The sequence below is a fragment of the Thunnus maccoyii genome, chromosome 11, assembly GCF_910596095.1.
Source record: "Thunnus maccoyii chromosome 11, fThuMac1.1, whole genome shotgun sequence".
NCBI classification, from domain to species: Eukaryota; Metazoa; Chordata; class Actinopteri; order Scombriformes; family Scombridae; genus Thunnus; species Thunnus maccoyii.
Window position 1 is genome coordinate 4,805,695 of NC_056543.1, and position 11,787 is coordinate 4,817,481.

General features: G+C 46.5%; 1 protein-coding gene across 1 annotated transcript; it reads left to right on the forward strand.

Moving 5' to 3' along the window:
* Positions 1–159: 159 nt before the first annotated feature.
* Positions 160–9,865, forward strand: inhbb (inhibin subunit beta B). Its single transcript, XM_042425376.1, has 2 exons — positions 160–1,464; positions 7,336–9,865. The coding sequence occupies exons 1-2, from the start codon at positions 1,077–1,079 to the stop codon at positions 8,157–8,159; spliced, it is 1,212 nt and encodes a 403-aa protein (XP_042281310.1). The 5' UTR covers positions 160–1,076; the 3' UTR covers positions 8,160–9,865.
* Positions 9,866–11,787: the final 1,922 nt, after the last annotated feature.

Here is an 11,787-nt window from a genome sequence, read left to right on the forward strand (position 1 = left end):
TAGATAATAACTAATATGGGAATATAAATGTGATCTTTAATATCTGACTGGAAGTTATTAACTTTAAACATGAATCACAGCGGCACAAACCACCTTTAACAGCCTGACCTGCACTCAGTATCCACAGTAAACTTCCAAGTCGTGAGAAATCAATATTGAACGAGTGACGTTTCACAGTATAAACCGAATAACGCAAGCTTTAGGGGAGGAAAAAATGATGCAACCTGCGGGTACCCAGGGTGTTATCATAATAAAAAAAACCCTGTTCCATCAGCTATAGTGGAGTCGTGGTTCTGAAGATGTAGTACTCCACTAATCCCTTGCGCCAGTTGGTGGAAATCCCCACGTGGTTTCGACTCCTGTATAAAAACTTTGGGTGTGCGGGAGCCCCTGTTGTCGTGAATGCAAAGGGAGAAAAGGGTCTCAGTGAGCAGCATCTTGCAGGACGCACCGGAGCTGGCCATCTACAGCCGCGCGCACCGGACACGGTACCCAGGCGCATACACAAAAGACCCCCGGAGATAACCGAGCGCTGTTTACTCTTCCTTTGGGACTGCAGCTGTGTAGAAGAAGTGGAGTTTTTTCTGCATGTTTTGAATGGAAAAGAGTGGACTGAACGCATTTGGACACCGATTGGGCTTTTTTTCTTAGACTAATGGGCGAGGCAGTGTGTGTTTTTGTCCTCGTTTGTTTTGGGTAGATTACACGTCTGAAGTGAACGTGGTATGACAGAAGAAGCGCGTCAACCATCAAACCCCCTCGAGCGCGTCTCGCAATCAAGAAGAGAGATGAACTTTTATTTTGTGCAGAGAAGAGACGCGTTGCTGGATAACAAGCTGAATGCATAATGACTGGAGTTAATTAGCCTCACAATTGCAGCAGCACTATTGTATGTTTGGGGAATACAAAGATTTCTTTGGATATCTTGAGGCGTCTCACTTTTGGAGCCAAATTGGATGTTCTCCCGGAACTCGCAAATTTGTAAATGAAAAGTAGCATTAACCTCAGTGTGTGTGTTTAATATATTCAGTCTTCTCTTCCGTAGTGTTCGGACTGTAATCTTAAATTTAGAAAAAATGAGCTTATACAGCGTGGCGTTGTCCTGTTTAGTTGCGTGCGTTCTCTCCGTGCGCTGCAGCTCAGTGACCGGCACAGAGACTCAGAGTTCGCCCCAGGAGTCGTGCGCGTCCTGCGGCCTCAGGGCGCCGGATCAGTCGGAGAGGGTGAACATAGACTTCTTAGAGGCGGTGAAGAGGCACATACTGAACCGGCTGCAGATGAGAGACAGACCCAACATCACTCATCCCATCCCGAAGGCTGCGATGGTGACAGCGCTGAGGAGGCTGCACGCCGGGAAAGTGCGAGAGGACGGCCGGGTGGAGATCCCCAACTTTGACGGACAGGCTGCCTTCAACAACGAGGTTCAAGCAGAGACCTCAGAGATTATCAGCTTCGCCGAATCAGGTAATAATCAATAATTCATTGCACGCATCTAAATCGACCCCTGAATGAACTCATCCACCTTTTGACTTCGTGTAACCGGTCGATAATCTCACTCATGTATGAAATGTCTATTTTTTTTTTAAAGCTTATCCTGTTGATGTGACTAACAAGCAGGGATAAAATAGAACAGACACAACAGTTTTTTTTATTTATTTAAAAAAAAAGATAAAGTCATTGGATTCAGTGTCATCATTTTCATCATCTTATTACATCACATTTCACTCCAGCCTGAAGCCAGAGGGTTTGTGTTAAATCCCCCCTGTTTTACTCCCAGTGAAAATCAAAAAGAAATGAAACTAAAGAAAGAGTCCTTAAATTACCCCCGTGTGTTGTCTAGGGGACAAAAAGAACCTCTGAATCCAATTTATCACTAAAGCTGTGCTCACACTCAATACTCCAATGTATAAAGCCCTCTTTTAAATACGAACAAAGTCCCTCAATTGGCCATTTATCCCTTCCTCTAAGAATGTGTATCTAACTAATTCTCAGAAGTCCAAAGAGAACACCATTTCCTCTCTCTCTCCTTCTCTCTCACACACACACACACACACCCCCTCCCCTCCACACACATACACACACACACCTAAAATCATCTGCGCTTGACAGAATCCAATAATTGTCAGTTAGCACTGTGAGAACCACATCTTTGACACAAACTGTTAGTTTAACAAAAAGAAAACATACAATTAAAGACACTGAAATAGGGTGTTTTAAACACACGCACACATGATTCTGCCTTTTCCTATTGGTCCTGATGGTACAATTAGCCCCGAATGGGCTGCTAGCTTCTGCCTTCCAATGGGAATGATCTGAGCACCCTCATGACAAGGCAACAAAAGCCAGGCAATTATTATAAGAGCACTATGTGTTCCTGCTGAACCCGACATGTCAACATTACCAAGAGAGAAAAAAAAAAAGCGGAGAAAACAAAAGAAATTGCTCAGAATAATGCATGAGACATTTGAGTCCGTGCAGGCTTGGATTGGGGGGAGTGTGGGTGGAGGGGTATGGTGCTGGAGGGGTGGTGGTGGGGGGGTGATATTGTGTGTGTGTGTGTGTGTGTGCCCATATTGCAGTGTTGTAAAGAATGCTTTTGTCATTCTAAAGGTTCGCTGGGCTCCTTTGCTTCTTCTTCTTCTTCTACTTCTGTTTTTTTTTTTTTTTTGCTTCTATTCTTCCTCACACCTTTGAGCCTTTGTGTGGCATTGTACCATGGAGCTGGCTTGGGTCCCTGCTCCCTAGACCCTGTCTGCCTCCTGGCCAGCTGGCTCACGACCCCCAGATCGGATGCTGCCAGCCGGGGCATGGCTCAGAGGCAAGGTCTCCAGAAAGCTCTGAAGCCAGGGGAGCTTGTCCCCCAAGCATGAGGGAGCCTGAATTGTTGTTGTCACAGTTTAGGACAAGGCGGGTTGGGGGGCTGAGGTTGGCATATGTTTAGCCAACAGTGAGCCAGAAAAAGGATGTGGATAGGTGTTTATGTCCCTGGTGTGTGTGTGTGTGTGTGTGTGTGTGTGTGTGTGGAGTTTTGGGGTCAGTTTGCCTTCCCCTCCACACAGGGTTAACTGTGTGCTTGTGAGCTGGCTTCTTATCTCCGGTTGCGGTGCAGAGGTAAGAGGTCTGCCAAGCGGCCCCGGGCAGGTGAGGGAGATGATGCCAATCTCCCCTGACATGGTCCCGTGGGTCCTCCGCTGAGGGATTCGGTGTCCCGTATCCACGGGAGCGGAGCGAGGAACACAGGCATCGAAAGAGGGGAGGAGGGGGTGAGGAGGAGGAGAGAGAGAGAGGGGGTTGATGGAGAAGTTTAGATTGGCGCTTCTTGATTGCTCGCTATAGCTGTTCGGACCCAGTGAACCCGCGGCGAGTGGTCCAAGACACAGAATTAAGACTTCATTATGGGAGGTCATTAACTCCGGTCCCGTTCCTCCGGAGGATCAGGTTGGCAGGTTTACTTCAGGACACAAGTCTTTCATGAGGAGCTGTCAGTCATGGCGCTCCTGGATCCCGTCCAGACATTTTCCACATTCACTCACAAGTGTGTGTTTCAGTCCTCAATGGGCCTGGCTGTCTCTGTATAGCTTGTGATCCGATAAATGATTCATGCGACGTTATTAAAAATGCGCCTGTAGTAAAGCTTTAACAACAACAGAGAATGTAGAGCTGCAGCGGCTTTAACCTCTGGCCAAAAAGTCCAGCACCTCAACCCCTCCATCCTCTCCATCTCCCTCCCTCCCTCACCTCCTCCTTCACCCTATGTGGAATTCCTGGAGTGCTGAGACTGCAGGCCTGAGGGTTACGGCTGCTATACTCGCGCACATGCCTCTGCTCATCTCAGAGCCACGAAGCGCTCCGTGCCGCACCCTTATCCTTCCCACAGCGTGTGGTCTTGTCGACAGTGGCTTTGAGTAATGAGCTCTGGAGCTGCCTTCCTGCCAGCCTGCTTGCCTGCCTGTCTGCCTGCCTGCCTGCCTGCCTGCCTGCCTGTCTTTGCTTCCATGGCCTCTTCCCTGACTTGGTGGCGCAGGTGAGGACACGCTGAAGCAGCTCTTTATCCACACAAGCCCACCCAGGTGTCCCTCGCTGCTGATACTTTCGAGCAACTTTTTTTTACTCTCCGGGGTCAGGCGAGGCGTGTCGGGGCCAGCTTCAAATTGTAACACTGGATGAAAAGAACAATTTGTTACTCAAAAGGACCTCAGTGGAAATATGTCATTCGGCATGTTGGTATATGCTCTGAATACTAAAGAAGCTATAGCATCAAACTTGTATGCACCATGAAAAGCACATACTGTATAAACTATATGGAGCGAGGCTTAGTGCTCTGCTCTCTGAATGATTAATGTGTCCAGGTAGCAGCTGGGCAGAGTGTTGAAGATTTATTTCACCCTTCAAAATGCTTTTTTTTACTTATTAAAACCGTAGTTTACAGATGAGGTCAATAGACAGCTTTAGGTCACATCACATGATCATCATCATCTAGGACTTAAAAAATTTATGCCGACATGGACGAGAAGTCAGAAAAATGTGAATTTGAACAAACTCATATGACACGATCTCATACTTTTTACTGAAATATGTATTCATATTCTTTTTATCATTGTATCTACTGACATTCTTCTGTTTGCAACTCCGAAGGTCTTTGCAAACCTGGTTTTGAAACATAGACAAATACTTTTGCAATCTGTTTGCACTGATTAGTGCAGCGGCTGCAAATCTTTCATACATTTAGTCATAGTTTTACACATCAGTTATCAAACCCTTATCACTTCTTCTTGTGCTGATTACTGTTCATTGCTGTGAAGTTCATACAAAGCTATCAATCGGAAGTGACCGATTAATCAGAAATGCCAGATATTCCTTATAGTTCCAGCTTCTCCATTGTGAGAATTTTCTTTATCTTACATGATAGTAGACTAAATATCTTCTGGAATGTCGGTTGGATAAAACCAAGCGATTTGATGAAATTAACCATTAGTTGCAGCTCTACTTGTGAGGCCTTTCACTGTATTTCTGTTGTGAAAATGATTCCTGCAATTCCATCATAGATTAACTGGTGTTACTGTGACATTTACCCAATGTGTTAAACTGCCCGGCCTGAGTCATACCCCCCGAGCTCTCTGCAGGAAAAGGCTTTAACATTGCACATGATCCGGCTACCCTGAAGGAGAATACGGAAATCTGGAATAGTAACCGGTCAACCGAGTCGTAAACAAGCCGTGCGAACACAGCGGAACATTCATATTCACAATCAGCTCTACTTCCTATCTGTGTATCAGTCCTCTCTACGATCCCCCCCTTTTTTTTTTTCTTTTTTTTTTTAAAGCTCGGAGCTGTCGAGGCAAGTAAGAACTCTCGGCGCTGAATGAGGTGAGGTTAGTTACTTGTAGCCCCGAGGGCCCTTTTACAGCAGTCGCAGGCAAAAACCGCTGTTCAGCAGATTACTTTATGTTGTTCACTTAAGATTCCCATATGTACTCATTGTGTACTTGATGCTTTACCCACAGGCTTCAGTATTGAGAAGGCTGATATTTGATGTATTGCTGTGTGAGCATTGATGGATGTAAATGTGTGTGTGTGTGAAGTGCCACGGAGGGGAGAGCTGGTCTGAACAGGTCCGTGTGTGAATGTAAAGCCGCGGTTTTACAGGAGGAAGAGGCGTGAGGCGCCTTAAAGAGGGGGTGGGGGGGGGGGGGTGGGGGGCCCCGTCTTTGGTGGCCACCTGTTGACACTGACACACACTAATCAGTCGGCAAACAAAGTAATTTAGCCGCTTTCAAAGGCCGCTGCTCTGCTTGAGCACATTGTACCAAATCTCCTGAAATAGAAACCTTTCAAGTTACCTCAGGGTAATTTGGAAGACATCATTAGGCTTAGAGGAAAAAAAAGGAAAAAAAAATAAAAATACTGCCAGGGAGAGCCCATCGCCACCTTCAGACACCCGGGATCTCTTCATTGTGCTGTTTTAGAAAGTGGCCAGTGTCATGTAAATGGCTTTTATTTTTGCCTCATCATGCTTTTTGCTGGAAAGCCACGCGTTTCAATGCCGGGCTGCAGCGCGGCTGTCTCCCAGTGCCTCACAGGGGGCTTTGTGCTGTCACTCTCAGGGTGCTCGTACTGGAAGGAGGAGGGAAGGGGTGGGGTTCAGTGGGGTGGGGGGGGGGGGGGGATGGAGGGGTACTAACAGCGAACTCAATGAACCCCCTGGGAGCCTTGGCCATGTCCACCACACCACCCTCCCACCTTTTCCACTTGCATCCTTCCTCCTTTTCCTTCATCTTCCTCTCTGTTCTCCTCCCTCTTTCTCTCTTTCTCTTTTGGCCCTGTCACCTGCAAAACTGGACATGAGGCCAAATGGGGCCTGATCCAAGAACTGGCCTGTCACAGCTGGCCTATCAGGAGCAGCCACAGAGGTCACCTGACACAGTGATTGAGGGTACACAGAGAAAACAAGGGAAAACAGTTCTTTAAAGACAGAGAGCTGCGCCCTTATTGGGAGGCTTCCGTTTGTGGGCACATGCTGTGTATGTGTGTGTGTGTGAGGAAAGCAGTCTTCAGGCCGTTCTCTTGAGATAATAATCAGATTCAACATCATCATTTTGATGGGGGAAGCATATATATTTAGAGCTACAAAAAGACAGCAATTAAACACTGAATGTTTCAAAATATTTTTGAAGTATGAGTGGGTTCTTGCTGGAGTTAAGAAAGGAGAAAAAATAGATAAATAAAATAACATTAACATACTGCACTGTTACAACGGAAAGCACTTATTTTTTCTTTTCTTTCTCATCTAATCTGTTGTTGTTGGTGCTGCTGTTATTATATTTCTCTACATGTATGTGTTTGTATCCCTTTGACTTTGTATGTAAAAAAATCAGACCTTAGCACGAGCTTTTAGCTACATCTCGTTGCCTTCAACAGCCGATGCAGTTTGCTCAGTTGTCATGGTGATGGTTCTGTTATCACGTGAATGTGAGTATGGGATTTGGTCACATGATAACAGGTGGTCAGGTGGTAACCCCCCCGTCGCTGCTCGAGGATGATCTCTGGCATCAGATGTTATATATCATACTTCAGGCATGTAATAACTGAACCATCTCCATGACAACTGAGCGAAGTCCGTCTGCTGAAGAAGACAATGAAATGTGACTGAAAGTTGCAAGAAACTTTCATTGTGCAAAGAGCTTTTTGTCAAACTACCATTTCCAAGATCAATAATGGACCTTTTTTTTAATATTTGAAACATGCTACATACTCAAATGACCTATATGACATGTTTTTCTATATATACATCGATTGGGTAACGCCATTCGTCTGTCTTTCCTGTGTCTCCAACAGATGAGCACACATCCTCCAAGTCCGGTCTGTACTTCCTCATCTCCAACGAGGGAAACCAGAACCTGTTCGTGTCCCAGGCGAACCTGTGGCTCTACTTCCGTGTGCTGCCAGCTGGTCCTGAGAAGGGCCTCCGCAGGAAGGTGACGGTCAAGATCCACTACCAGGAGGCCGGGGCTGCCGGCGGTGCAGAGGGAGGCCCGGGAGGTGGTGGTGGAGGGGGCACAGGCCGCTGGGCCCTGGTGGAGAAGCGGGTGGATCTGAAACGCAGCGGCTGGCATACTTTCCCCCTCTCTGAGGCGATCCGGGCCGTGTTCGGGAAAGGGAGCCGGCGGCAGGACCTGGAGGTCCATTGTGAGGGCTGTGAGACAGCAGGTGTGGCGCCGGTGCTGGTGGACCCGGGCGACCCGTCCCACCGGCCCTTCCTGGTGGTGCGCGCGCGGCAGGTGGACGGAAAGCACCGCATTCGCAAGCGAGGGCTGGAGTGCGACGGTACCAGCGGGGGCCTGTGCTGCCGGCAGCAGTTTTACATTGACTTCCGCCTTATCGGCTGGAACGACTGGATCATTGCGCCGGCTGGCTATTACGGCAACTACTGTGAAGGCAGCTGCCCAGCCTACATGGCAGGTGTGCCAGGCTCGGCTTCATCCTTCCACACAGCAGTAGTTAACCAGTACCGCATGAGAGGGATGAGCCCGGGGTCGGTCAACTCCTGCTGCATCCCCACCAAGCTCAGTACTATGTCCATGCTCTACTTTGATGATGAGTACAACATCGTCAAGAGGGATGTGCCCAACATGATCGTGGAGGAGTGCGGCTGTGCTTGAGTCCACACTGACCTTTACTTTATCTATGAACTTGAAACAGTCAGAAAGGCCTTTTGTACAAACAGGACGTTATTGTACGGTACACATATACGATATATCTATACCTACTGTATGTGCAAGCAACACACACACTGGTACAATCTAGCAAACGCAAGTATCAGTGCTGTGTCCATGTGTGCATGTGTGTGTTTGCACATTTGTTTGTGCGAGCGTGTTTATTTATCAGACTGAGTGACATGCTCGCTGTCCGAGTTTTGTCCATTCTGGACAACCGGTCAGCGATTGGGACGAGAAGGGAATGATTATCACCAAATGATACTTTGCTCTAGTTTGCCATTTCTAGTCAAAAATAATGGCCCCGAATCTCCTCTTGAATGAAGATAAAAAGCGCTTAAGGAAAGTGACAGGATCAGCCGATGATATTATTGGCTTCACCCCCACACTCCCAACCCCGCTCCTCCAACCCTCTTAAGTACTTTAAGCACATGACAGACTTTTGTTTTTATAAAGCACTGACAATTCATCAGCTTATACAATTCAGAACACCAGCACTTCCCTAGTACGCCGACAGACACAGTCTGACTCTCCTCTCTGGTGGAATTAGACCGGCAGCGCTTAATGCCTTGCAGGATTATACACTCGGCACTGCAGTGGCAAAAGAAAGTCCTCCGACAGAGCTGCTGTTATCGTTGTCGTCATTCTCGCTGTTGACTACGGGCCTCGACCTCAACTCCCTGCCTGTCAAGAGTGCTGCAGGCCCCGTTACCACGACAACCAGGTGAAGATAGATCTCATAAGTGCACTTCACTCGTGCGCTGGGAGTGACAGAGAGAGAGAACTGCTTCCTCCTGCCCCCACCCCCACCCCCTCCCTCTTCCCCCCCTAAGGCTCAGCAGAAGTGGGCCTGCGGACTCGGGAGACTCTAGTTTCGGCCCGGCGGGTCGCCACAGTGCGGTGCAGCACTTGCAGAAACTGAAATGCACACCCTGAATAGCACTTGTATAAAGAAATGCCTTCCAAGGGGTACTGAGTGTCCTGTCCTATCGCTAATTAAGTGCCACATGAGCTATGCAATGTATAGTAACCTATACCCATACTCGACATGCTCTATTAGACTGAATTCTCTTTCGATCTTTCTCTTTCTCTCTCTCTCTCTTTTTTTTCTCTCTCTCTCTCTCTCTCTCTCTCTCTCCCTCTTTCTCTCTTCAGTCCTCGACTCTTTATCAATACTTGAAATGTAATCTTTCGCTTCCTTTCCAAAGCGAATGATTGTTGTGATGTTTGCACTGAAAAGTTGCGGGATTAGTGAAACAAAAAACTGCCATTGAAAAGTTATTTTTATAGAAGTAAATTGAATTTTGTTTCAAATGTATTTTACCTAATTAATGGAACCAAAGAGGCCAAGATTTTTAGCTATTGTACTAAGATGGCAAGGCCATTGAGTTATTGTGTACAATACTGTTTTTTGATCATTTGCAAAAGGCCTACCACTGTATCAGGGTACGATATACTGTATGATTTCATTTCTTAGCTCTATTTTCATTCTCTGTTTTGTACAATACGCAACACTTCATTTTTCATCTTTTAATTCTATTTTTGTTCCAGTTTTCTATTTAATAAGAGTTATTTTTAGTTCCTGTCTAAGAATCATTTAGTCAAATAAATGTCATCTGTACAGTTTATGTAAAATAAAATGTTTTCTTAAATATTTTGTAACTGTAAAAAATTATTTTCTGCGTCATGTTGTTGCAGCCCCCTTTTTTTTCTTGATGAAAAATGGGATTATATATGAAGTTTCCTTTTTGGACAAAAGGTGCTTTGGGCTGATACCTCCATAAACATAAAGGTGGGGCTGAAATAGCTGGGTACTACAAGAAAAACACGCACATTTCAGTCTGCGTCCATACTGGTTGAAACATAAAACATCTCTCTCTCTCTCTCTCTCCGGTTGTCTGTCGGGACTCAGCGTCTCTCATAAGCTGGAGCTGTAGAACAGTAATTACAACTATGATTAACAGCCTCAATGGCATCCATAGTGGCTGCCAGCATGCAGATCCTCACATACCTACTTGATTCCTTTTTGGCAGCGCTGTCTGTTAAATGCTGTTTGTATGTGAGTACAGATAACTGCGTATTAGCATGTGCGTGTTTGTGTATTAGGCAAGGTAGCGTTCCTGTGGCGCGTGTGTGTGTGTGTGAAGCCACGCAGTCTGTTACATCAGAGCCTTCACCCCCCTCCTCCACAACACCTCTCATAATGTTTCTGTTTCTCAAGGTAGGTTTACAGTTGCCATAATATGAAGAGCAGTGCGTCAACACTTTGTGCAACAGCACAAGGCTTGCCCGCCTGAGTGTCTGCCTGTGCCAACACCTACCAACGGCTAGATTTAATGTTTGTGCAAGGCTCCATCAAAACATATCACGTGTCCCTGTAAAATATCAGCCGGATAATTGCTGTAAATGTATCTATTAGGTTCTGCCGACGAAAGCGCAATGAGATTTGTTTGCCTGCTGGGCAAATAGCATGTAAGGGAGGGATCGGTGTGAATAACTCTTTACCTGTAGCTGGATGGATGAGTCAGCAGAAGCAGCAGCAGCAGCAGCAGCAGCAGAGTGTCTCTCTCTCTGAGAAGAAAAAGTGAGAAAACAAATCAATATTACCGAGCATGTGACTGACAAGCAGGCAGACAAGGAGAGAAATTATCCGTCAGAGATCATCTGAAGCGACTGTGGTTTTCCTTAATGTCCTTGGTGGAGCCTCCACTTTTTCTTTTTTTTTTTTTAGACAAATGATAGTCTGTGCTGGGAGCGGGGAGAGATGTGTAGCTGTCATGCTTCCCAACGCATGCCAAAATCTCCACAGCTGGAATGTTAATGACACTGAGCGAGAGCTGTAGGCCATTAAGCAGGCTGCTGTTCACGGCTGCACTCGGGGGCCACACACTCGCTCGCACTAAATTCCATTACAGATGTGTGTATTCGCATGTGCATCCATACTCTTCACCGCTGTATCAATAATCACTCGAGCGTACGTACGGATCCGTCACTTAGCGTGCTCCAGTGCAGACTTGTGTACATAATCACGCTCTTTCACATGTGCTCTTTCCACAAAGTCATGCTCACACACATATGCACTATAAACAAGACGCTAAACACAAATATGCATGCACGCACACACACACACGCACGCGCGCACACACACAACCTCTGCAACCCCTAGTTATCAGCTTAAACAAATATTGTCCCTCTGCCCTCCCTCATCTAATACCGCCACAGGTTGAGGTCATGACAGCTGCCAAGTTGACAGGGTCAACTGGTTTATCACCGCAATAGCATTCATTCTTTCAAATCAGCCCGGTCCGTGTTCAACTAATGAATTTATGACTATTCATTGCCCGGGGCCAAGCATTCCTTTGCTTCACATCGCTTGCGTTCGGATCTGTGGCCTGGAGGAATGCGCTGCACTTATTGATGATGTGTTTTCCGATCATCAGCTCTCTCCTTCTTTCAACCTCCACCCACAGAGATTTATTTTTCATTTTCTTAATAGTATCTGACCACATCAAAGACCTTTTTTCCTCAACCTATGATCCCAGCGCTTTGCTAACAACTGAGTTCACTGAGCTAA